Source organism: Vitis vinifera, chromosome 2 (assembly GCF_030704535.1).
Source record: "Vitis vinifera cultivar Pinot Noir 40024 chromosome 2, ASM3070453v1".
NCBI lineage: Eukaryota > Viridiplantae > Streptophyta > Magnoliopsida > Vitales > Vitaceae > Vitis > Vitis vinifera.
Genome location: NC_081806.1, coordinates 4,235,991 through 4,262,802, shown reverse-complemented (window position 1 = coordinate 4,262,802; position 26,812 = coordinate 4,235,991). Strand labels below are relative to the sequence as shown.

The window sequence follows — 26,812 nt, the reverse complement described above, 5'->3', positions numbered from 1 at the left end:
TAAACCAAGTGGAATACAATCATGAAATTGAGTAGAGAAAGCTTCACCAAAATTCAACTAGTCTGAGCCAAGAACTTGCATTTCTCCATGATCACCAACACTGAAACTCATTGATTATTCTCTTGTAATTTTGATTAGATATAGCAACTCATTGATTACTTGGAGACGAAGTCATGCATTAGTGGGAGAAGTAGGGCCCATGGGCACCATGATATTCATTAATTGATGAGTGAAGAAAAGGGTTGGTATGTCCACAAGCTAACCTTCAACCCATCACTCCCAAGTGTACATGCATTGACTAGAGAGACACGGCTCATCATGTTGCCTATTTTTTGCATCATTATGCATCAAGTTCAGGTCGATTAGAATCGTCTGTGGGTTAAATTCATTTTAACTTGTTTAATAAATAGATATATTTTTTGGATCAATTTACATAATATGATTTTGATTTGAACCGATTCATTTAATAATCATATTGGATTAACTTAATTATAATTTCAAACTATTTAACACATATTTAACTAATTTTAAATTTGCTTTTAACTCATATATCAATCAAGTTATAAAAATATGTCTTACTAGAACATTAATCAAATAATTTTATATAAGACTTAACTCTTCGTAATTATTAAATAAGGGGACTTGATTATTAAATTAATTAAATAGACATATGACATGTTATTTGTTTAATAATTATGATTTTTTGAGTTTATATTTTTAAATTATTTATTATTTATGTCGTGATTGGGTTGACTTATTTAATAGAATGTTTATTCTTTGACACGGTACAAATATGATTTACGTACCAATAGGAATTGTCACCCACAAAATTTTGGTCATTAGCACATGTAATAATAATGTAAAAAATTAGTTCTTTGATTAATAAACTAGCTTTATGGTTTTGAAACCTATGCCACTAAGCTAGATTTTTAGTTCATTGATATTAGTTGTTTCTAGAAACACTTATAACACCTTGGATGAATCACTTTAATACGTTCCATTTCCACTTATATATATCTTTTCACAAATAATAATAATAATAAGAAATCCTTTATTTTTATTTTATGTTATTACAATAATTTGTGGATTAAAGCTTCTAGTCATACACCACAATATTAAATATAAGCATTGCATGTATTTCAAAATTGAAGTGTTTTAAAGTTAAGGTTTTATGTTAATTAATTATTAATTTCTTTTGTTTTAATATGGCTCCTCATATTAATTAATTTTTGGCCTTGCCTGGGAACTCCATCTCCATTGACTTTATTTTTCTTTATCTGTCGTTCATGCATGCCTGCTTTTGGATAGAGCCGTATTAAATGCATGCTTATCTCAAATCAAAGGTAAAACAGATGTATCTCCATCTTAAATTATATCTAACCAGCATTAATGGAGCATAGGCAAGTTAAACACACACTGGGTTTTCATGCTTGTTCCGCTTTGGTAGCCAGGATGAGTCTCAAGGTGACCATTTTAGTTGCTTCTGCTCTGATTCTAGTAGGGCAAAGTGGAGGAGAAGAAGCAAAGGCTTTTAGAGATGAAGACTTGGAATTGGAACGGCAACTCAAGCTCCTGAACAAACCACCCGTCAAGAGTATTTAGGTTTTGTTTTTCAAATTAAATTTTAATTTTTTCTTGCAAAAATTTATTTCTTAATTTTTAGCGTCATAAATAAACTTGACCATCAATTGTAGCATGTATTTTCACAGACCCAGGATGGCAGTACTGTTGATTGTATTGATATCAACAAGCAACTCGCATTTGATCACCCATTGCTTCAAAATCATACCATTCAGGTGCCTCTAATCTCTTCTTAATTAATTTCTTCAAGAGTTATTCTCAGCTCGTTTACAAGTCATCTTCTATATAGTCAAGGCGGCACTTCTTAATGTTATGTTTGGCTGCTAAATGTGTGTGCAGATGGAGCCTAGTTCTCTCCCAAAGGGTATGAAACCTGCAAGTGATTTGCCCATCGAACCTGTGAAATTTGAAACAGTTCAATGCCCCCATGGGACGGTACCCGTTCGAAGGACTCGAAAGAAAGATCTGATAGCCGCAAAAACATTATCAACATCATATGGAGCTCCATCCAACGAGGGAGGATACCATGTGAGTAAAATTAATGTTTTATTTGTATCAATGAACCACCGGTTACTAATACTGTGTGAATTACATAAAGCCCAACATTTTCTGTTATCCAGTTCTCAACTGTTAAGACCTTCAGAGACCGGCCTACCAACTTCTATGGAGCCAGATCGTTTATAGAGATTTGGAAACCGAACGTTTCTGCTGACCAATTCAGTTCATCAGAAATGCAGATTCAGACCGTCTGAACAGCATACAGCTAGGAATATTTGTTAGTATTAATCTTTGTTCCTCTTTCAATTCACAGTTGTGAAGGCTACCAAGTACCAACACAATGTATAAATCATGTATTGTCAAGGAATATTGATAGGTTTCCGCTGATAAATAGTCTGCTCGTCTTCTGTAGGTTATCCCATCGTTGTACTCCGACGACAAACCGCGGTTAACTAGTTCTTGGACTGTAAGTTTCAAAACATTATATGCTTTAACACAATGCATTTGATCAACATATTAGTAACAAGCTCAGCATTAACCAACAGGCGGATGGTCATCAAAAAACTGGTTGCTTCAATCTTCTCTGCCCTGGTTTCGTACAAATTACTCGACAATATTATATGGGCATGCCCTTTACTCGCATTTCTGGTTATGGTGGATCCATTTATTACGTAAATTCTCTAGTTTTCAAGGTAAGGTCTAATTTACTGGTAAATTTGTTTCTTTGCTTTGCTTTTTCTTTTCAATATTTTTACTCCAAGCTTTATGTGGTTTCTCAATGGAAGGATCCTGCTAGTGGAAATTGGTGGTTCATAGTACGCAACTCTGAAGGGGTTGTGAATTTTGGGTATTGGCCGGGATCACTATTCAATAATTTGGCGGATCATGCAACAGAATTAGAGTTCGGTGGACAGGTTTATAGCCCTCCAAATCAGCCTTCCCCACAAATGGGCAGCGGACATTTCTATCCTAAAAACGCTTTTAAAACTGCTTCCGTAAGCAATATTGCATTTGTGGATGGATCAAATGTATTAACAGAACCCGAAAATATATCGATGGTACTGACTCCCAACAAGCCAAATTGCTATTATGCAAATTACTGTGAATTTTGGGATGATGTGTTCAGATATAATACCATGTTTGGTGGACCTGGAGGTCCTAATTGTATTGAGTACTGATAAAGCAAACAACTTCTTGTTATGAACAATATGGAAATGTCATCAGCCCTCTTTTCTTCTCATCAAGTTTGGCGCAATGCTTTTCCTTCAAAGGAATGCCATCTTTATCGGCTCGTAAACAACTGATGCTGGGATTAAATTAATAGAACAAACTGCTAGATTTATTCATCATTCCCTGGAATTGATTATCTACAAGAAGTCTGCATTCTGATGTTGCTACAAATGTGAAAGAATTGTAGGTTGACAGCAAGGAACTGTATTAATGAGACAGGATGGTAATAGGGTTGTATATAGTATGGGTCTCAGTGCTCTGCTTCCTTCTGCTCATCCAAACCCTTGTCTGCAGAATTAATTTTGGTCATGGCTGAAACAAAGGACAAAGGAGACTGCTTAGTCCAACGCCTTATATCGTAGGCCTTTTTAAACGGTTTCTTATCCCTGCCATGTTTTCTTTTTGTAATGGCAATCGCGAGGTCATTGGGGAACAAGGTGTGCCAAACAAAGGCATGTAGAAGTGTAGAGACGAACAACACTGAGACCATTGTTGATGACATGAATGAAAGAAATACTGCAAGGCCCTTGCTTAGAACTGAAGGGACCTGCTCTGCATACTTTATGGTTGCCACTGATACTGTTGTCATGGGGAAGGTGTAAGACCACCATGCCACTGAAAACCTGCAAACATGTTGGTCATGTTAAAATGGGCAAGAAAAAATTTCAGGACATGGGCAATCGTCTCAGTGGAATTAGCTTGTAAATATCGCAAGTCAAGAATGATGAAATTCAGTTATATTACTACAAATTATCCAAGATCAATGGATGCAACATTGAAATATATTTTTGATTAATTCCAAGGGCACTAATTAAGCCAATTGACACTGAATCCACACTAATGAAAATTTTGCCTACTCTCTGAAGAGCCAGATCCAAGCCCAAATTATTGAATGCTTTAGGTTACAAGACTCCTAAACAATAATCACTCTGTTGTAAATGTAGGACTTTTTCAAATTGGTATGGTAAACTAGGCCACTGAATTAAGACTTTTGAGGGCTATAGATTTACTAGAGGAAAATCTTACCTAAAGCCCCTGAAGAAGTTGATCCGAACAACCAGTGATATATAGAGAAACAATGCAATGAAGTAGCAAGTCCTCGACAACCCATCAAAGTCACCATATATAGTTTCCCAAGCAATGCTTGCAGCCGACGGCGCTGCAATAAACATGGAATACACAGGGTGAAGCTCCTTAGGCAATGCTTCACTGGTAGGCAACCTCTGATACAATGTGACAAACACCACGAGATAATGCGCAAAGCCAACTGCCCACAAGAACTTAGCAGCTTCCTGCCATCCCACCTTGGATGCTAAAATGGCCCCCACAAAGTTTCCAACTACTGAGAGATGAGAAGATGGATTGGCTACCTTACAGAGACGTCTCTTTCCCCCAGAAAGCCATTGACCATAGATTTTAAGTTCAAGAAAGAAATAAGGTGCCATGAAGATACACCAAATGGCAGGGTGAAGGGTTTTAGGAGCAAGAATGGATGGAAGGCTGAGGGCTAGGAACATGCAGACAACCCAGGGGGCAAAGAAGAAGTTGACTCGGACGGGATGAAAGTATTCTCTTTTGACAGCTTCAAAGTAGAACACACACTTGAGGATGTAGATGAAGGAGACAGAGAGAAGAACTGCTAGGGCTAGAAACCAGAGAGCAAGGTTGATGAAGGGGGTAACATGGAGGAATTTGGTAGCTGGACTTGTTGCAAGGGCACGCCATAGGACGGCTTGGCTGCTAAGGCCTAGACAGATACCGAAGCAACCAATTGGGAATCTAAGTAGGAAGGGCCATTGCTCATCTTTTGGGAGGAGAATGTCTTCAGATTCCTGCACAAAAAATAAAATAAAATAAAATAAATTAAAAAATAAAAATTAGGGCACATGAATGTTGATTAAGGCAAACAGAAGATCTTCACTCACCCCCCAGATCCTCCTAAATTTTAACATGATCTAGTAAACATGAGCATCTGAGACAGATTGGGTTTCCTCTATATTTACTACTTATCTATCCAATTCTTATAATGAAACAAATACCAAAGAAAAAAAAAGAATAAAAGTAGAATGATATCAGCTTCTATGGTTTGGTCAACGTGATGAAAATGAGAAGAAGCCTATAAGATTTTTAGAGACTCATTTTTATACCAAAAAGTGAGAAAAGTTGCAGAAAAAGAAGGTGTCTTGATTACTGTTTCTGAGATCTGAAAAGTCTTATTACTAACCTCTAACACTTATGCATGAATTAGCCATGAAACTAGTACTACTCACATTTTCATATTCAACAACCCAACAAATCATCATTGCAACAAGCAATGGCGCCATGGAAGACAATCCGGAGAGAAATGAAACATTTTACAAGTAGAGTATGCAAAGATCAGTATATTACCTTGACTTGGTCTAGTTCAGGCCCTCTAAGAGCAGCAAAGTATCTCCCCGCAGGAACAGAGTCATCAACTCCCGAACCATCATTTTTCTGAAAATCCAACTCACTCTCCCTTCTCAAAGGTAATGAGGAATTCTGCTTAGTGAGAGCGGACTTTGTCATGAAGATACTGAAGTCTCCTTTTCTTCCATCCCCACCAACTCGGTTAGTAGCACCAAAACCTCCAAAGCTTCTTCCACTTCTCCTGAGAACACGCCTCTCATCTTTGGCTTTAGACTCTCTATTAAGCACTGAAAACCCAGTCTCTAACGAGACCTGCCTGCTGAAATTCCTTTGGGATCTCTTCATGTCCCGAAACTTATTGGGCCTTTTTGGTGGCTTCTCCCCTTTATCCGCCATTGTTCCTTCCTTTTCTTCAGGGAGGACTTCATGGATATCTACAAAATGAGTCTCAAGAGAGCTTGGAGAAGTCGGTCTTCTGTCCATGTTTGCTTCTTCAAAGGCTCAACAAACTAAACCCAAGTTCAGAGTCCTTCAGCTTGTCCTCGTCCTTGGTTTTTTTTCTACCCTATATATGATATTTTTACATGGTGTATGCGTGTGAATAAAGGGTCACGAGAAGAGGGAGAACAAGCTGTACTTGTTTAGGTGGTGGTGGTTGTTTGGTTGAAGAAATGGGAGCCAATACTTTCTATAGAAAGGGTGGGTCTTTCATCTTTCGAGGGACATGCATCTCGTGAGAGCAAATAAAAAATATTTGTGGCTTAGGGGCTTCCTAGTATTAGGAACTGAGTGATCAGCTTGGAAGAAGATGAGAGCTTTCAGCATTTAATTTCACGAGTTCAGAAGGGAGGAACTCAAATGTTAAGACAGGGTTACATGTAACCATGTAAGCAACAAAGCGAGTATCAATACATGTCAACTTGTAGTCATGTTTGTTTGGCCAAAAGAAAGTCTCGGGTCACTTTTTTATCACACTAATTATCTGAAATAGGCCATTCATCCTTCAGTAAAGAACACTACTTGTCGAAAGAAATTGCAAGGCCCTTATTTAAGCAATTTAATAAAACCATCAAATTTTCTACTAGCTATATGCATATAAAATTGGCAATGAGTGATTAGGTTAAAAGACTAACATAATCGTTAAGCTCTTCCACACATTATAGGCCTCAGATTAGTCGAATCCTAGGATTTCATGTAACTTTAGGCCATAATCGTTAAGCTACTACTTTGACTTGAATGGTTTTAATTTTTTTAGAGGCTTTTTTTATTTTTTTTCACACTTCTCCCAATAAATATACCTCCTATTGGGATTGGGGTAGCTTTATTTTTTTGGACTTAAACATGAAGTCAATAAATTGAAGGAAGAAAACAAAACTCTTAACACTATTTTAAACTACTATTGATATAGACTTGATATTTATTTAAGCGAATAAGGTGTATCAAATTTATTTGGACTTAATTCTAACAATAGCAATTATAAGTAAGTGGAAAAATAGAGATATTATGTTATCCCATATTGCTATTGCATAATAAATTTAGTTGAATGTGAAAGTTTCAGGTTATGTTTAATTTAAAAAAAAATTAAGAGAAAATACGAAGGATAGGTAATGGAGGAGAAAAGTAAAAGAAAAGAAAAAAATAAAAATAAAAATTAGATCTAAATTTAATAAATTATTTTTATATACTATTTCAAATTCACTTATTTATTTTAACTTTTTTATATTAAAAATTAAATAATTTAAAAATACATAAGTTTCTAATTAAATTTATTTATATTTGATTTTTTTTCACTATTATCCACATTAAAATCAAATATAAGAAAATCATTTTCCTTTTTTTTTTTTTTTTTTTTCCTTTTTGTAGTACTTTTTCATAATCCAAACATAGGCCAAAAAAACATCACTATTTAAATCATTTCTAATTATTCATGGGAGGAAAATTTTAAGGCTGTTTTCTTATAAATATAGTTAAAAAAAAAAAACCAAACATTGATGTCCTTGTTGATGCCATATATTAGCAGAGTCTACTGCTAGATGATATATGTTGGTTGATCCTATTGCCGCTTTTGAATGCTGATAACGAATACAATTATGGATCAATAATTATAAATTTTTTTAATAGCAATATTGTTTTAATCTTTTAAAAAAGTATAGGAGAAGAGGGGAAGAGGGGAGAGACATCAATTTGTTTTCATTCCTTCACAAATTAGACCAAGCCACATATTCTTCGGAGAGTTCAAGTCCTTCAAAATCCAACTGCCGCCCAATTAAGATCCAACTTCAAACTGATTACAAATCCAACCGACAAATTCGATTTAACAAGTCTGATTATAATTGCCTAGAGCTCAACCTCGCCTGAGAATTGAGAGATGACCAAATCAACAGGCCATAGAAATAACTACAAAAATTGATAGCAATTGAACTGGGCATGCCCGGCCGTCCCAAGGTGGTGGGATTCCAGTGTCTTTTTCTGTGTATCATTGCACGATCACTTGGCCTATAAATGGGCACCTCATCAACTGTGTGGCACGAGCACTTGAATTAAACCCATCTCAGGTATAGAGTCTGTGGATTCGATAAAATCACTAATGGCCTCTACCAAAGCCTTCATCATCATTGCCATGGCCACAGTTTTTCTTCCTTCCATTCTGGGAAAGGAGTTCATCGTTGGAGATAGCACTGGTTGGACAACCAACTTCGATTACCAGGCTTGGGCTCAGGATAAGCACTTCCAAGTTGGTGACAAGCTTGGTAAATAAGCTTCTCTAAACACTTCTACTACGTTGCTTTAATATATTCACTACTGTATCTTATTCAAAATCCTGGTGCAGTTTTTAATTACAAGAAGGGAGCTCACAATGTGTTCGAAGTCAATGGAACTGCCTTCCAGCAGTGCTCAATCCCACCTGCAAATGAGGCTCTTACCACTGGAAATGATGTGATTACCCTTGCCACCCCAGGAAATAAATGGTACATTTGCGGTGTTGCCAAACACTGTGCCTTAGGAAACATGAAGCTCCCCATAACTGTGCAACCTCAATTGGGATCTTTGTCACCTTTGCCCTCACCTTCACCGGCTCCTGCCCCCTCAGCCCCGGTTTACTGCAGCCGCAAATACAAGCACTGCCTCTAGATATCACGGAGGGATGCTTCGATAGTCATGATTTAGTGTTGGATGAAGTGATGCAAACATTTTTCTTACATCTTCTTGGTTTGAACTTAGAAGTGCCTTGTTTGGTTTTGCCAACTTGTGGTTTGTAGTTTATGTTCTTAATGAATCTGAATTTTGTACTGTTCTGGATTTGGTCATTAATGGGTAATGTTGCGTTTAAAAGATTCATACATATTAAGTTTCTAGATGGTGAATATTAAGAATAGACTACTCTAAATAGGATCTTATCTCACCATGAGCTGATCATCAAATCACAACGTATAACACAATTAAAATTTCTAATAAACATATTAAACAAATTTTGTAGCTTAATGTTTTTCCATTATTTTAACATGCTCACCAGCATTGCCGGAGTTAAAATGAGCTTGGCATAAACATTTGGCACGCTGCACGCCCATAGGCGACGGTGCCGCCCCTAGCTGGCCAGTTTCCTCATCCCAAACTCTATAAATAGAACCCATTTCAGCCCGTTGGAATAAGCATGCCAGTAACCACCTAAGGTGAACTAAGCAGGCGAAGAAGACTTCTACATCTGATAAATATTTCCAATGGCCTGTAAGCAAGCGTTGATTATGTAGCCATTGTTGCAGTTCATGCTCCTTGTGCTTTGGCAAATGAACTCATTGTGGGGGACAAAAAATAGTTGGATTGATTTTGATTATCAGGCTTTGGCTGAGGGGAAAGAAAGATTTCCGAGTCGGAGAAAACTCCGTTGGTTCACTACTAAAAAATCTACCAAACATTTATAAACTAAGCATTGTCTTTTGTCAGGCCCCAAAATAGTGTTGAATTTTATTAGAAATATTTTGAAATCCAAAGTACTCAAATACTTGCGGACCTAATCAAATTTTTATGGTGCAGTTTTTAACTACCCAAAGGGAGCCCACAATGGGGCCAGAGTAATGGAACTGCCTTCCAACAGGCTGTGGTGCCCGCAGATACTGAAGCTCTAACAACCGGCAATGATGTAAATACACTTGCTACGGCAGGAAAAAATGGCATACTTGCGTAGTTGGTGAGCACTGTGAGGCCGGAAACCAGAAACTTGCCGTAACTGTTCTCCCTCAGTTGGTGTCTCCAGCAGCTTCACCTTCGGATGGTGATGATGCTCCCAGTCCCAACCCAACCCCAAATCAGCAGCTTCATCGTAGGTATTTTGTATTCTGGCCATGATCATGGTCTAAAAGTATTGCAGTCTTCATCATATATATTCTTTGATTTTATTTCTTCTCTTTTACGGAATGTTATTATTATGATGTGTGTATGGAAGGTTTTGTATGCTCAAGATATTATGAACAAATCTACCCTTTGGTCAAAGATGAGATCCAACAGCAACCCAAATCCTGATCGGCCAAGAGTAACTACTTAACTCTTCAACTAGCATATTAATTGAAGGCAAGTTAATCTGACAAAGAAATCTCAACTAACTCCAAATATTAAGCAAGTGGCATGTCTACAGGTCCCCACCACTGCTGATAATGCAACCCATGAATGGCAAATTGCCTGGGCTACTCTCACAAAATTAGAACAAATGCAGAATAGGAAAGAAAATGCCGTATTGATTGTAAGATTCAGTGAGACACCTGAACCAAAATTTGGGACTCTCAATCTATAGCCTAGCCAGATGAGGGTTCCTTTACACAAATAGCTGGTTGGATAAACAGATGAAAATTTTTCTGTCACTTCAACTAGCCAACAAATTCACCTAAAATTAAAAAGATAATTATTAGTTATAGCATCAATACTAAAATGATGAGAAAGATTTAAATTTCTGGAACTTCAAAAGATAATCTCAACATGAACCAGAGAATGAATCTCTACATCTCCAAAAGCCCATCAAAGACTCTCCTACATCTTGAACATGTTTTTTCTAACTAGTGCAAGAGCCCCACTTGCCTCTAATTCCATGAAGTTTGACCCACCGACAAAGTGATCAAGTCTAGCAAAGCTCAAACCTTTACCACGTGGAGCAATAGCCAATGTTTAATATATGTTCTACAAGCTGTCATAAACTTTCATTTTAATAATTGTGCTTCCATAGTCATCCGACTTCAATTCTACGTCAAAAAGAGATCAAACAAGAGAAGTGTTTGTTCAGCAAAAACTGAATCTAAGACACCAAGCAACATGAATTTTGAGTAACATGGTTCGGATTCACTTCCTGGGAGTCTATGAAATTATCTAGATCTCCTAAATCCATGTCCATTGACATAAACTTCTGGTTGAGTGAACCATAAAAATTAACCACATTTTAGAACATGTTGAGAAGCATATGGGAACCATGACATACCGAAAGTAATATCATCTTGCAATAATTAAGCAGAAGCTCAGTTCCTATCAATCCATTCATGACCAGCCAAGTTGCCCAGAAAAGAAAATTGGAATCTTATGGCCATTCTTGTCAAAACTTAACACATGGCTTCTTTCTTTCTCGTAGATCCCTTAAAATCTTGATGCTAATTGGTGACCGAGATATTTCTTAGGGGTGGGGTGCGTATGGATTTCCCTCCTCATATGGCAGATAAGTGTATCAGATGACTTCCTCATCATTTTGTAAATATACCTAAAGATGGACGACAACAATGTCTAGACAAATGCTATGTAAAACAGAAGTAAGCCACTCAACCTCCATAAAACATCCAAATAGGTCCCGATTTCGTTCTCAACTCGATGGCCTCTAAAACGGGGAAAGAGCACATTCAGCATACAGTGAGAGAACAACAAACAAGCCAAAGAGCTCTATACCAAAAATGGATACAGACCCAAAATGGATGCAGAGAAAGCGCCAAAAAATCTCTAGATAAAAGAATGAGACGGCATAATAACAGAAAATAAAAATGTTTAACAAAATGAAGTGGAGTGTTCTTGTGTGTTCTAAGTTCAGCAAACAATACATAAGATTGCATGCAGGGGAAAGTGAGAGAATTTTATTCTCTTGAACTACCCCATTGAAGAACAAATTGAAGAAAACTGAAAAGAAAAGAAAAGAGCATAACCCTTTACTTTTACTGCATCATCCTATACAATCGAATCGAATCCCTCATTCTTCCTATCCAAATTTCCCTTCTTTCTTTTCTTCCCCTTGCAACAAAGCCTAATTAGAATTCAAAAGCAAAAGCGATGAATAAAGTAAAAGACAGAGCCGCACCCGTGTATGGAATCAATTTTCATTGTCAATGAGTTGTAACTTTGGATCTCTTCTTCGCCTCGCTGTAAAGCACCACCCCCATTATTGTAACAGCAAAGCCAGTCATTCCCATCACCGTCACCGGATTCCGGAAAATCAACACCGACACAACTGCTGCTACCGCCGCTTTGGCATTCCCCAGCACCTGCAGTGTCAATGCACTGGTGTGCTTTGTGACCAAAAAGTTGGTCAAGTTCACCAAATACGCCACCGTCGCATTCCCAATCAACAAAAATATGATAAAGGAATCCCCCCTGGCTTTCTCCACCGTGAAAGCGGCCACATTTCCCTCTATGTAAAGAGTAAACGGGAGTAGAATCAAAGCCGCCATTGGAGCCATATACAGTAGCAAATTCATTGAGTGGAGCTTCTCAGCCTCTGATGTCAACAATATCCCCTGAACCACTGATTTCAGAGCACGCCCAGCAGTGGATCCGATGCAAATCAAAAACCCAAACAGATGGAACAACGGCTCACTGTTACTCGCCAAAACGATGCCGAACACCACCGGCAACAGTGCCAAATACACCTCACCAGTCTCCTTCTTGCAAGTAATCAAGAAGGCGAAAATTGCGGTGAAGAACGGCGTCGTTGCTCCAATGGCCTGATTGAATGACACCGGAAGGTATCTCAGAGAGGTATTGCCGCAGACAACGGAGAAGCAGAAGATGGCGCTGAGGGCGAAGATCTTGAGGAACTGACGGCGAGACAGAATGTGCTGGAGGGGTACAAGCTCAAGCCAGTTGATGGCGGCGTAGCTGTATCCAGCGCACGATAGCATGTGGAGCATGGTCAGGAAGATTGGGTAGCGGTAGCCATAGAAGCTCAGGAGATACTTGTTGAGGAGGAGGACGCCGATGTTTGACAAATACCAAGACGCAATTATCAGAGCCGTCAACACATTCGGCGACAGGAACGATCCAATGGCGTTTCCGCTATTCCGCACGCCTCCCGGCGGCGTCGCCGGAATGTCCACCACTTGCTCCGTCGTCTCCAGCCTCGGATTGCTCCCCCTCCTCGTCGTCCATGTCTGCGCCTCCACCATCGCCTCTCCTCCTAAGGGGCAAAACTGGCACAGCACCTCACTTTCTCTCTCGACCTTTATTTTCGCTTCTTCCCCCTTAAAAACCCGAGAGAGAGAGTAACAGGCTAACAGCGTGCTCAGATCTGATAGGTGGGAGGGGAAAGACTGGGAAGAAGATGACGACGGCGTTGATAAGATGTGCTGAGGTGTACAACAATGGGTGCGACGTGATCTAATCCAACGGCAGATATTTAGATTTGTGAGGAGAGGACACGAACTGGGCCGTCGGATGAGAAAGAAATGGGTATGGGAATATTAAAAAAAAAAAACATAATGAGATTCCTCGTGACGCGGGCTTAATGTAGTCAAGTGTCGGTATTGGATCGTATGTGGTGACTGTGGTCTGACTAGATTTTCTTTTTTATTTTCCTTCTTTTTCTGAAATCCAATAATTTAAAAAAATTTCCGGTTGGAACTGCACACGTGCGAGTTGTCACGTGTAGCATTCAATCTCATTGTCCAATAAGAACTAAGAACTAAGAACCCACATTCACATTCCCTGAATTGTAGGCAGTGATCACCGGGTTCCGGATCCATAACCCGGGAACCCATTTTAACCCTACTCTTTTCTTCAAAATTTTCCAAAAATTTTAGAAATATGATATGCTAGATTTGAGATCATTTTTTCCCCTAATTTGTAGCTTTAATGGAATATTATATACCCCAAATTTTGACATTTTTTAACATTATTTTGACTTATGTAAGAAAAAATAATAAAAAAAAGAAATTATCATAAACGAGACCTAGAGGGATTTGCCTTCATGACCTGATTTGGAGGGTTTCTGTGTATTTATTTGGATATCCAATTTTTAAGGCCAAAACCAGATTTGGGCCTTCCTAACAAGCAAGCCCAAGATGGGTTCGGCGGGCTTCTACCCACAGTTGGGCCCTGCCTCATTCATGGATCCATCCATTTAGCTTAGACCGGCGGTTTGTCTGGTTTGATCCCTTCCGGACTTCACTAGGCCAAGAATTTACTTCGCTCGACGGGAAAAGAGCCTCCAATGTAACGGAGCATTTGAAATTATGAATAAAAATGAGAAAGGCAACTAAATTATTCATAATATCTCATAAAAGAAGTAAATTAACTTTTTAATAATAAAAGCCAGTTTTAATTTCCATGATAATCAGTTTTTTTTTTTACTCTTATTACCGTTTTTAATAAATAGCATATAAAGACACTAATAAATGGAAATTTAAATAAATTCCAATTTTCATTCTCTCTTCTCATATTCCAAACATATTATTAATAAATTTTGCAATTATAATTCAATCGGAAACATAATGAAAGAAGGATACCAATCTTCAATGAACTTTGACTTATATTTTGTTGGGTTGGCAAATATCCAACTCATCTCATTTTTTTTGGAGCGTGTTTTGTAGTGATTTTAAAAGGCTTTCTAGTATTTCTAACACTTAAAGAGTACATTTGATGGTAATTTTAGTCTTTTTTTTTTTTAATATTTATTTTTTTAAATATTAAAAATATTAGAAACACTATCTTAAAATTATTATAAAATACATTTTAAATTTTTTTATCATTTAAATATTAAAAAATCTAAAAATGTTTTCAAAAATTACTATGAAACACACTTTCACTTGCATTAAAAATATAATTGAGCAACTACTATATCGCAACAAAAAGTAATCTTAATAGACTTTCACCAGCACAAGGCTAAGTGAAGCGTTTCTTTTTTTCACCATGTGTGAATTTAATTTTACGTTGCAGCTAGGATTTGATTAGATAGTTGGAATATATGTCCATTTTAAGTAAAGAAAAAAGAGGCAGACACAAATTGAACCATAAAGTAACAAACATGTAGATCTACTTGGTTTGAAAATGTCCTGATTTCGAAGCTAAAGGTGATTCATGGTGGGTGGAGCCCATGGCCATGATTTCCAGTCCTCCACCGGACCACACCCACAAACAACAACAATGTCTCTCCTGTTTGAAACAACCCCTCAACCAACCATTCTCAAAACCCTTGTTGGCCCCAGACACAGACGCAGCACAGAACACTAAGATTTTCTGAGAAAAATTTATGGAAAATTCCTTACATCCAAACTCCACTAAGAGGGTTCAGTTTTCTGAGCACCCAGTTGAAGAACACTCTTGGGGGAGATGTCATTTGTGGTGCTGCTCACTGGGAGTGAAATTGAGAGATTTGTGTTTGAGGTGACAGCATCTCTGACTGTGTTATTAAGAGCAGAAGTAGCTGTCCTAGCGCCAAGTTGGGAAGCTTCCACATGCTTTCTTGAACGCTGACGGCCTCTGTGCATGTGCCGCTCACAGTACTTCTGATCCGGGACTGCTTCTTTGCTACACCTCCATTTCTTCCCATCCGTTCTTCTACATCTCCCTGGCTCTGGATCCATGCTGTTTTTATAGTCCAAATACAAAGGACTCAAACCCAGAACTGAGAACACCAAAACAAACACACCAACCCCAAATCAAATCTCTCCTAAATTGGCACTAAAAACTGGACAGCAAATGAAACCCATAAACAAAAACCAAAGAGCAGTTCCAGGCACTTACAGCCAGGGTGGTGTTGATACGCCCCAGCAGTGAGACCCACGAGAGAGCAAGCTACACTCTTCCATATCGGATAAACTAGATGATAAGGCACTGGAAGCCCCGCTTCCATGTATTTGTAGATGAGAGCCTGGTGCTCCAGTTCCTGCAACTGGAGAAACGTGAACCCACAGGACTTTGTGCAGCCAAGCATATCCCCAGATCCACGTCCAAGTTCAAGACCCAACCCAATTGGAGGTGACCCTGAAACAAAAACCGAAAACTGAGACATCAAAATTCAAAATTCAAAAAGTTTAAATAAATAAAACCCCAACAAACAAACAGAATGAGAGTACCAGAACCTGAAAGGCGGGCAATCTTGGAAGGTGGGTTATGGGAGTCCATCATCATAAGTGGGCATCAAAACTCGAAGAAAGTAATAGTAGTGGCACTGCAAGTTCAGGAACACAAAGGGGCTAAATTGAGGCAAAATGGGGATGATGGGTGCCCTTGGAAACAGCTTAAAAGCTCCCCCCAAAAAAATGCAGTGAAGGAAGACAATGGAGTACTGGGCAGTGCCACGTACTCGTTGTCTTCTCTCTCTCTTGTCTTTAAAAGTTGGCCTGCAAGTCTCCTGACATGTCAGATTTTTGCATGGAAAAACGCGTCACGGTTCTGCTCTGAGCCCTGGACCCCACTGTCCGCATTAGACTCTGGGTCCCACTTTCTTTGTAGCTCAGCCACCTAGTGGGCTTGCAGTCAGCCTTCTGGATTCTGGTCCCACTCGCATGCGTGGCGCGTGTATTGAAGGCACTGCGGAGAGTACGATGGGAGAGCGACTGAGGTGGGTACACTGAATTGGGGAAAACGCCCAAAAACTGAACGTGACGGAGAAAGATCACCTACTTCAGCTTCCCGTTCTCTTCCTCCACGTGAACACGTGCTCTCTTTTATTTTTTAATATTTAATTAATGAAACAGTCTAAGCAAATGGGGGGTGGGATGGGCAAAATTAAGAGGAGGGAGGCAGATTAATTTCAATGTAAGGTACAGGGGGACAACCGTTGATTGAGCCTTGTCTCCCTTGAGATCAACCATATGAAGCTCTCAAGCCCAAGGAACCTGAGGGATTCCCATCAATGTTAATGTCACAATCAACTTTGTTCTACTATGACCGTACATGAGTTGGAGCAGTGGATGTTAAGGTTAATATACAATCTCTTAGAATCTACTTTCTAACAACCTAAATTTAATTCATTAAAACAATGTACATTTCCACTTATTTGTCAATTGTGTAAATTTTTTTGGAAGCTAGTATTTTTGATACCAAGTCAACTGAAATGTTGATACTAGGTCAATTGAAGGTAACGTCTCCCTTAGTTGTGACCGTGGGAGCTTCTTCCTAACAATCGGAGACTAGGTCGACTTCTTTCCTGCACAAAGGATGTCTAGACAAGTTGTTCGAATACGCCCTCTAAAACTCAAGTTAGGCACAAAATGGGCACAAACCTTGAAAAATGAGAGTAATTGGGGTAGCCCTCTGGTCTTGCACACCTAGGTTCTGTTTCAGAAGAGTTTGTATAGTGCTAAAGGGGGAAAGTATTGTAGTGTGGGTTGGCACCTTGATTAAACCGTAATGATGATTGTTCAGTAAGTGACATGACACTCATTGCAGTTCAAGGTGACTGGTAACTCCGTTTTATGGTGCATCATGATGCGGTTTGCCGTCATTTCAACCCGTTGAAAGTATGGGACAAGGTGTGACGGTTCACTAATGTAGACGTAAGGATGAGAGAAGGTCTCATCATTCACTCCTATGTCATATGGTTGTCATTTCATGTATCAAGAAGGATTTGGGGGTTGGCAGAAAGATGTTGTCCGCTCAGTGAACCCACACAGTCCAGATAGAACACTCCTGGATAGTTCAACGGTTGTCCAAACAGTATTAGAGTGAGTAACACGCGGACCGACACGGGTAATGTCATGTGGACAGACGCGTGGAGGTACACGTGGAGGATGATCACTACAGGTACTGCCATATGGACAGACGCGTAGAGGTACACGAGACGGAGGGTCCCCAGAAGTATAAATTGTATTCCCCAATTCAAACTCATCTTTTAAATACAACTTTTTCAATCAACAATACTCCATTGATTAAATATCACATACTTTTGTTTACTAATAACAAAATGACTTTGTAAAATTTTACAAAATTCCAACAAAATACATTTTAAACTTTCTGTTAAAGAGTGTAATATACATTGTTAATTCTAAAATTTGTAAGATTAAATTTTTTAAAAATTGATAATTTGACGTGATATCAAAGTTTTATTTGGTGGGAGATTATAGGTTTATTTGACAATTATTTTCGATTTTTTTTTTGTTTTCAAGAACAGAACACATAGTGTTTTAAAAATATATATATTTTAGTTATTTTCTAAAAATTATTTTAAAAAATAATTACACAAAGATGTAGGGTAATTAAAAATAAAACAATAGATATAAAAATATATTTTTAAAATTTATTTAAAATAAGTTAAAAATATTTTAGGTTTTTAAATAAACTTTTATTTTATAAAATACTAAAGAGCTTGTTTGGCGGAGTTTTTAAAAACAATTTTTTATTTTTAAAAATAGAAAACAGTTTTTAAAAATTCATAAGATTGTTTGGTGATTGTTTTTTGTTTCTAGATTTTAAAAACAAAGTGAAATAAAAAAACTTTTAAAGAACAAGTAAAAGTTGTTTTCATCAGTTTTTAAAAACAATAGAAAAACTCATACACTCTATTATTTATCTTCTACACAAAATTATTATTGTTTTTTTTTTTTTTTTGCTAGGCAAATTAATTCCAAATTAAACAAGACTTAATACGATAGATTTGTTAACAAGTTTATTAATTTTTAAAAATAATTTAAAACTTAAATAATAAACTCATTAATATCAAAAATTTATTAATGTAATAAAATATTTTTTTTCTAACATGTAATACTAAAAATATAATTTATGATTTTATTATAATACTACTATTTATGTTTTACTAAAAACTATATTTTTTTTAATTTATTTATAATTAAAAAATTATTTTCATTTTCAATAAGACTTCAATTAAATTTAATTAATTAATATTATATGAATTGAATTTAAAACATTTTTACATAATCAAAATAATAAAAAAACAATTTATGAACAAGTCTATTTGTTTTTTATTTTTAAAATCCTTTTATAATAATAACAACTTACCAAATATCCTTAATTTTATAAAACATTAAAAACACTTTTTTTATTCATTAACTTTAGAAAAGTTTCTAAAAAAAAGCATAAGAAATATCAAACAAATTTTTTTTTAAAAAACTAATTAAAGTACTTAATTGACTTGTATTAAAAATGAATATTCAAATTATTTTTATGTTATAGAAATTTTTGTTTCACTACAACAAAAAATATTGTTTCATAATTAAAAAAAATTATTTATCTTTAACTTGTACATTTAATTTTTATTTTTTAATAGGATTTAGCTTGAATTTGATTTCATATTATTATAAATTAATTTTATAAATTTTTTATAAAATAAAAGGAATACATTATATATAAAAACAATACAAAGTCTCTTATTTTTTATTTTAAAAAATTATTTTTTAAAACATCTTGTCAAACACTAATTTTTAAAAATTATAAAAAATTGTTTTTTGTTCTTTATTTCAAAAACAAATTTTATCAAAGTCTTATGTTTTTGGGCAACATCTCCGGTTTGGATTGAAAAATATTTTGGGGATCGAAAAATTATGCAAAATAATGGCGTCGCCCGGACTTGAACCGGAGACCTTCAGTGTGTTAGACTGACGTGATAACCAACTACACCACGACACCTTTGGTTGAGAGGATCAACTCCAAATTTCAAAGAGAAACACAAGCTAAAACCCAACTCCCATCTCCAGCCCAAGACGATCAAACCAGTGCACGATAGAAGGGGAACTGAGAAACTCGAAAACACTGCACACGCATTTTTCTTTTTCCTTTTTTCGGTAAGTTTTCTAACTTCCTGCCCTTTTCTCCTCTGTTTTTATTTTCCTGAAAATTTCCAGAATTTTGAATAATTTCAGATAACATGAAAAATACTACAATATTCTAGCAAAAACCTAGCTTTCTTGTTGCATTCATTTTAAAATTCAATCATTTTTCTGTGGGAGAGTTTCTATTATGTTCCGTTTGTTTCTCTGGATTTTTTTAAAAAATTTTATGCATATTTCGAGGGAATATTAAAAGCTTAAACTCCCCCAACTTGCTTCAGGTTGCATTTTCCAATGGCTTGAATGGAGCTTTGGAGAACAAAACTATTTCTAGCAACCTTTACTCGAGTGTTAATCTTTTCGAACATGTTGTGGGCGTAACTTGTTCTTCAAATCCTTCTCATTTAGCTATGTGGTATTCGGATTTTGAAGAAGCTCTGGACAAACGCACCTTCTAGTACATTTCTGATTATAGATTTCAATGCTCCAGAATGGCAGAAGAGTGAAATATTCTAAATTTGGGATTTGGATGTAACTATTTGTTGGTTGAATTTACAAGTTCGTGTGTTTGTTTGACATAAATGTTAGGTCTTGTGCACATTGGTGTAGAATCATATTTAGTAATAGGATTCAAAATTGGGTGTTTTATATTGAATCATTCTGTGTTTTATTTGTGGGTTTGTATTGTGAAATTTTCTCTGCAGTTATACCGTTGGGAAATGATAAGATGGCAAAACAAGCTCAAACCCCTTTTCTTGAAGAGTGGCTGAGGAGCCATAGTGGTAGTGGCAGCAGCATCAGCATCAGCTCTGGACGCCCTTCCTCTGTGTCTGCCCGTGCCATTATTCAGGCGTGGACGGAGCTGAGGGATTCTCTTCAATACCAATCATTTCACCCCAATCACTTCCAATCTCTGAGAACCCTTTTTGATTCCCAATCCTCCCTGTATGTTGCAGACCCGCAAGCAAGGCTTCTTCTCTCCATTCTTTCTTCTTCAAACCTCTCTCTTCCTCATGAATCATACCCTTTCTTTCTCAGACTCCTTTATATATGGGTCAGGAAATCAACCAAGCCTTCCTCAGTGCTTGTTGATTCTGCTGTCGAAGTTGTTGCAAGGCTTTTCTCCATCCAATTTGATACTAGAAAGAGTTCTTCCTTATTCTCCCAAGGCATTCTCCTTTTGGGTGCCTTTTCTGTTGTACCAGTTGCATCTGAACACTCCAAAACAGTCTGCTTAGAGTTGCTCTGTAGGCTTTTGGAAGAAGAATATCAGTTAATTGGATCATCTGAAGAACTTATTCCTGATATTCTTGGAGGGATTGGCTATGCGCTATCCTCTTCTGGGAACGCTCATTTTGCCCAAATTTTGAATTCTTTGCTGGGAATTTGGGGTAAGGAAGGTGGTCCCCATGGCAATGTTTCTCATGGGCTCATCATTTTGCATTTGATTGAATGGGTTCTATCTAGTTTCATCAATTCATGTTCTTTGGACAAAATTAATGTTTTTTCCAAAGAGTTTCTAGAGATTTCAAAGGCAAGCTACCTTCCATTTGCTGTGGTCATGGCTGCAGCTGGAGTACTGAGGGCTGCTAGTAAAACTATACCGAGTGGTGTAGGGCTGGATACTGTTTCGAGTCTAAGGACTTCTGCAGAGGATAGAATTGAAGCAGTGGCAAGAGATTTAATATCTAAAACAGGAGGTTTTACTAATTTGGTTAATGATCCAGAAGTTGGTTTTCTCCTACAGTGTGTTTCATTAGCTTTGGTTCGAAGTGGTCCAGTTTCTTGTCGAGCCTCTCTTCTCACATGCCTTGCTTCAGCATTGTTGACTGAAATCTTTCCCTTACAAAAGTTCTATACAAAAATTCTCAATCACCCATATGACAATTTGGCAGGACTGATGGTTAATGAAGTCAAAGAACACCTAGGCAGTGTCCCCTTCAAGGAAGCTGGGGCCATAACAGGGGTTTTCTGCAACCAGTATGTCTCAGTAGATGAAGAGAACAAGGGTGTTGTGGAGAATCTTATATGGGCCTATTGTCAGAATATTTACTTGGGGCACCGGCAGGTTGCTTTGATGCTTCGAGGCAGGGAAGCTGAGTTGCTTGGGGATTTGGAGAAAATCACCGAATCTGCTTTTCTTATGGTTGTAGTTTTTGCATTGGCTGTCACAAAGCACAGGTTAAATTCAAAATTCGCAAGGGAAAATCAGATGGAAATTTCAATAAGAATACTGGTTTCATTCTCTTGTGTGGAGTATTTCCGGCGTATGCGTTTACCAGAATATATGGACACAATTCGAGGGGTTGTTGTGAGTGTTCAGGATTATGAGTCTGCCTGTGTGTCTTTTGTGGAATCAATGCCTTCTTATGCTGACTTGACAAATCAAAAAGGTATATATAAATATTTAATAACCACCATTATGAATTTTGTTGTTAAGTTCTAGAATTAAGGATGTTAAGTCCTGTAGTGAGTTGTTCTCTTTTTAATCTTAATGACATTCTAACTTTTTTTCTGGGTAAAATCTCAATTCTTGTCTTACAGGCTTTTCCTACTTGCAGAAAATGGAATATCAATGGTACAAGGATGAAGTGCAGACTGCTCGCATATTGTTTTATCTACGGGTTATTCCAACTTGTGTTGAACGTTTGCCCGACCTCACATTTCGAAAGATTGTAGCTCCAATTATGTTCTTGTATCCTTTATTAAATACCTATGGTTTTTGAGAAGCTCATCTTTTAGAGTGTGATGTTAATAATGGTTCCTTATTACAAATGTGATTAGATACATGGGACATCCAAATGGAAAAGTTGCACGAGCCTCACATTCAATGTTTGTGGCATTCATATCTTCTGGGAAGGATGCTAATCATGATGAAAGAGTGTTATTGAAGGAGCAACTGGTTTTTTATTATATACAAAGATCTCTAGAGGTATATAAAGCTCCTGAAGGCCATAATAGTCAAGCTTGATGTTTATCATTGAAAATAGGTACTGAATTTGTTCTTTGATATGAATGTAGGGCTATCCTGACATTACTCCTTTTGATGGTATGGCTTCTGGAGTTGCAGCCTTGGTTCGGCATCTCCCTGCAGGAAGTTCGGCTATATTTTACACTATCCATACTCTTATCGAAAAAGCTAATAATCTCTGCAGAGAAGTTTTGACTCAGGAGGTTGATCTGTGGAAGAATTGGCAAGGAGAGTCCCAGCCTTGTAAGAAAATGCTAGAGTTGCTTTTACGGCTCATTTCCCTGGTAGATGTACAAGTAAGAAGAAATTATTAGTTGTTTTTGGCCTTTTTTTATTTTATTTAATAAATCCCACTCACTTTTCTCTATTTGAAAAGTTTGTGCACTCATCTAGTTTGGATGTATGCTACTTCTTATATGAATGCCACTGTATACTTAAGAATTATTAAGAAGATAGTTGCATTTAAATTTGACCTATGTGCCCCACAATATTGTGATGTTCAGAACAGAATTTTTGAGGAGTTCTACCTCTTAGTATGATGACTTTGGTCTTTGAGCTTAAACAATGTTATCTTCTTTGCCCCTCTTGGCATGATGACTTTGGCCTTTGAACTTTATTCATGTTATCTTCTTTGCTCAGGTATTGCCAAACTTGTTGAAGTTGTTAGCTCAGCTGATCGTCCAATTGCCAAAAGATGGCCAGAACATGGTTCTTAATGAGATATATTCACAGGTTGCAGAATCTGATGATGTTACTCGAAAACCCACATTAGTTTCATGGGTGCAGTCATTATCTTACCTTTGTGCTCAAGCAACTAGTGGAAGTGCATACTCCAAAAGCCTGGAAAGTGAAGAAAATTCTGCTTCTGCATTGAGTATGGGACCATTAAGCTGGAATAGAATCAGTGCACGGCTCTAGGACATTGAGGTGCAATTTTCAGATAATCCTCCTTTTTTATGGATTTTGTTGTAAAATTGTTCAGCTCGGTTTCTGTATCACCTAAGGCTGACATAATTTAGTGTGAATGATACATAGAAATAACCTGTTGCAATGGATATACACCTATGTTTCCTTATCTCAATAATGCAATAAACTGTAAAGGATGATATAGTTCTATTCATTTATGCTACTGGCTCTGCTTTTTATGTTCTGTGGCTCTTCTTTTAATGTTCCAGCCAAATGCTGATTACAACTCCGAATAGTTCTGTGATCTGAACTTCTGCGGGTAAATTTATTGGTTAAATTAGGTGGTATTCATACCACATACAAGAAGTGTCTGAACTGGCTCCTCCTCTAGACCCTTTCTGCTTCAATATACACGTGTCAGATATGGGTTTCAGATTGTCATCCTCTTATTTTATCCAGAGATCATTTTAACATACAGGAAAAGATTGAGTATTGTCAGAAATAAGATGTTAAATCAGGTACAATTTTGTATTCTCTCCATGTATATGGATGGTTTGCTATTCTTTTTAATACATTAATTAAGTTTTATGCAGTTCTTAATAGTGAGTAATGGAGAGGTTGGGATTCAAACCTAAATTGTGTATCTGATTGTTGTGGAGAGCTCAGGATTTGGATGTAGCAAAAAAGGAATCGCATGGCCAGTTGCTTCTTTGGTCCAGGTGCTACCCAACACAACAACACATTTTACTAGTGTAGGATGGTCTTCAAGTCTTGAAGGGCTATCTTGCCAAGAAAGGTGGAGAGATATGTGTTAGAAATAAGGTAGAGGTTTAGAAAGATAGTAAAGGAGATAATCTAGGCCATTGTCGGATTTCCCTCATTGGTTTGCCATAGAATTTTCAGAGTAAAAGTTAAATGGATGAATCATAGGTGCCTTGGATGTATTCTTTTGTTTGTTTTTGGATGGGCATTGGATCTCAACATCCATAGTGATTTCCAACTGTAACTCTGGAGCTCTTAGGCTGTGGATTTCAATTGACCGGGCACACAGGGTCTTGTGAGTGTTGCATACATCCAAATAAAATATTTAAGGATTTTATACCATTATTAGGTAACTAGGACTTATAAGTTCATCTTCAACCATGAGCACAGTGCACAGAGCTAGAAAAATTCATTCCATCTAGCTGCTGTCTTGTGATTCATCAGAGCTATGTTTATTCTGTTAAGTATGTATAATGTGATCAGTTCACATAAGAAGACACATTTTATGATGAATGAAATTATTGTTACCCCTTGTTGCTGGTTTCTATCAGAGATAGAATGGTTGTCATGAAATTAGCTGTTTATGGCATGAAATGGATAGCATAGGTTAAAAAAAAATGGTGGAAGTTGCTCTTTGTTATGTCCATCATGTCTCTTGGGGCCTACAAAGTTTTAACTGCCAATATATATGACCTTCATGATAATCTCAAGGAGAAAAAGGATTTCCAGCAGAAGCTGCTGAATTTTTCTGGAAACCAAAAACTGCAACTGAAGACTAGGATTTCTTGTTATGTTCTGCTGGTCTAAATGATCAATTGACTGCTCGAGTTATATGTGTATCACTATAGTGCTTAAGTGCTTGGGTTTGTGAGGGAATATGAGACACACCATAGGTTTATTTTTTAGGCTGAACTCATCATCGATGTACACTTGCTAGTAGCAACTAGTAGATTTTTTTTTTTTTTTGGTTTCAAATGAAATTTGATCTGTGGAGACTATATTTTTTCCCACCGTTTAAAATTTTAGGAAAGTGCCTTTTCAGAAGAAGACCTGTTGTAGGAGCTCTAGAAAATTCTCAGGCAAAGATCAAACCGCGACTGAGTGCTTTACATTATTTATATTTTGTTCTGTTTTTCTAGGTTGGAAAAGCAGTCATCCTAAATGAATCCTGCGACTACTCACACCCAGCTCAGACCCTTACAATTTTTGTCGACAACATTGATTCACTCATTTCGATAATTCACATATATTTTATTACAATGATTCAACTTTGCTTGGTAATCAGCAAATTAGCCAGATATGATCAAATTTGAAATGTACATGTTTGTTTCCCAGATTTGTGATAAGCTCCTGGGAATCTTTTGCTGTCTTAAAATCTTATTTATTGATCTTAGAATCACATGCTATTATTAGGTCCATCCAACTAGCAGACCCGTATCAACCAAGTGCCATGTCATTGACCACCATTACCTAATGCTATCCATGCTTATAGTTTATGGTATAAGCAGGAATCTTAGAGGGTGTTTGTTTTTTTAGTTTTTTTCCGAAAGCAATTTATTTTTAAACTTTAGGTTGTTTGTTTTTTAAAATTTTTCATGACTTATTACTTAATTTTTAAATTTTTTGGCTGAAAATAAAAAGGCACATTTTGAAGCCCCTCAAAATACAACTGTGACACCCCGAACCCTGACTCTCACCCTGTCTCTGTGTAGCTTGCTTGCCCATTGGTTCCACAACCATTACCAACATCCAGCTTTCTTGAGGTAATTTCTTCCCCATTTTATCTCTATTTAGGTTTCTCAAGGTGTAAATTTCTCATTCATTCTCCCTCTTTCTCTATAAAATTTGTGAACTCATTTTGGTAGGGCTTTGTATGATCTATGGTTTATTATGTTATTAGGATCTTGTGGATTGCTTGATTGTTGTGATTTGTTTGGTTATTAAGATTTTGTGGTTTGTTTGATTATTGGAACCTAAAGGAAAATAGAAGAAAAATGGGGTTTAGGGTTGCAAGTCTTTTTCTAAAAAATGTTTTGGCATTATAAGATATCTAATTCTTACACTCAATTGGTTTGTACTAAAACCACCAGTGTTTGATTTTCTGGTGATTTTTTTAAAGTTCTGCAATGTTTACAAAGTTGGGTACTTCAAATTTCAGTGGTTACTCTTAATTCTTGAGTGGGGTTTCTGTAAATTGTTGATTTTAGGAAGATGTCTGCTTGTTTGGCTAGTATTTCTGAGCTTTGTTATTTGTACAGAGGTTTCAATAGCAGTTCCCATAGACCGTAGAGTAGAGTTGCAATTTGGATATCATTATCTTTTAGGGACAAAACCTCCTAGCAAGGATTTATTTGTACCATATACATCTTCTTGCTAGTACTTCACCCTCAAAGCTGACCTTAATTCTCATTTGTTGGTTTGATATTTTAATATTTTATTTTTTGTTTCCTTGCCAATCACGATCTACTCATGGTCAACTCCTTTTGCCTTTCCTTGTTGATTTCCCTTGAAATAG

The 26,812-nt window shown here is 36.9% G+C and overlaps 5 protein-coding genes, 1 non-coding gene and 1 pseudogene across 9 annotated transcripts; 3 read left to right on the top strand and 4 right to left on the bottom strand.

The window, feature by feature from the left end:
- The first annotated feature begins 1,402 nt into the window (after nt 1-1,402).
- LOC109124261 (protein neprosin-like) lies at nt 1,403-3,286 on the top strand (annotated as a pseudogene).
- A 105-nt stretch (nt 3,287-3,391) lies between these two features.
- LOC100244459 (guard cell S-type anion channel SLAC1) lies at nt 3,392-6,218 on the bottom strand. The gene is made up of 3 exons (XM_002275179.3): nt 5,698-6,218; nt 4,336-5,141; nt 3,392-3,932 (listed from the first exon to the last, which is right to left on the bottom strand). Exons 1-3 carry the CDS (start codon nt 6,178-6,180, stop codon nt 3,560-3,562), a joined length of 1,662 nt encoding a protein of 553 aa, XP_002275215.1. The 5' UTR covers nt 6,181-6,218; the 3' UTR covers nt 3,392-3,559.
- A 2,066-nt stretch (nt 6,219-8,284) lies between these two features.
- On the top strand, nt 8,285-8,829 carry LOC109124259 (blue copper protein 1a-like). Its single transcript, XM_019226224.1, has 2 exons — nt 8,285-8,447; nt 8,528-8,829. Exons 1-2 carry the CDS (start codon nt 8,285-8,287, stop codon nt 8,827-8,829), a joined length of 465 nt encoding a protein of 154 aa, XP_019081769.1.
- A 2,861-nt stretch (nt 8,830-11,690) lies between these two features.
- LOC100266779 (probable sugar phosphate/phosphate translocator At1g12500) lies at nt 11,691-13,711 on the bottom strand. The gene has a single exon (XM_002281587.4). The coding sequence runs from the start codon at nt 13,098-13,100 to the stop codon at nt 12,042-12,044; it is 1,059 nt and encodes a 352-aa protein (XP_002281623.1). The 5' UTR covers nt 13,101-13,711; the 3' UTR covers nt 11,691-12,041.
- A 1,224-nt stretch (nt 13,712-14,935) lies between these two features.
- LOC100261588 (growth-regulating factor 10) lies at nt 14,936-16,237 on the bottom strand. The gene is made up of 3 exons (XM_002281603.4): nt 16,014-16,237; nt 15,676-15,915; nt 14,936-15,556 (listed from the first exon to the last, which is right to left on the bottom strand). The coding sequence occupies exons 1-3, from the start codon at nt 16,060-16,062 to the stop codon at nt 15,210-15,212; spliced, it is 636 nt and encodes a 211-aa protein (XP_002281639.1). The 5' UTR covers nt 16,063-16,237; the 3' UTR covers nt 14,936-15,209.
- A 3,150-nt stretch (nt 16,238-19,387) lies between these two features.
- On the top strand, nt 19,388-26,753 carry LOC100256489 (uncharacterized). 4 transcript variants are annotated; one of them, XM_010663299.3, is made up of 7 exons: nt 19,496-19,673; nt 20,363-22,051; nt 22,203-22,353; nt 22,443-22,590; nt 22,680-22,925; nt 23,269-23,556; nt 26,010-26,753. In XM_010663299.3, the coding sequence occupies exons 2-6, from the start codon at nt 20,386-20,388 to the stop codon at nt 23,545-23,547; spliced, it is 2,490 nt and encodes an 829-aa protein (XP_010661601.1). In that variant the 5' UTR covers nt 19,496-19,673; nt 20,363-20,385; the 3' UTR covers nt 23,548-23,556; nt 26,010-26,753. The 4 variants fall into 4 exon arrangements, with proteins under 4 accessions (XP_010661592.1, XP_010661601.1, XP_010661608.1 ...); XM_010663306.3 differs by lacking the exon at nt 26,010-26,753 and adding an exon at nt 23,805-24,133; XM_010663290.3 differs by lacking the exon at nt 26,010-26,753 and having other exon boundaries at nt 19,388-19,673; nt 23,269-23,774.
- TRNAV-AAC (transfer RNA valine (anticodon AAC)) lies at nt 19,445-19,518 on the bottom strand. The gene has a single exon. It is a non-coding gene; the product is annotated as a tRNA-Val (tRNA).
- Nucleotides 26,754-26,812: the final 59 nt, after the last annotated feature.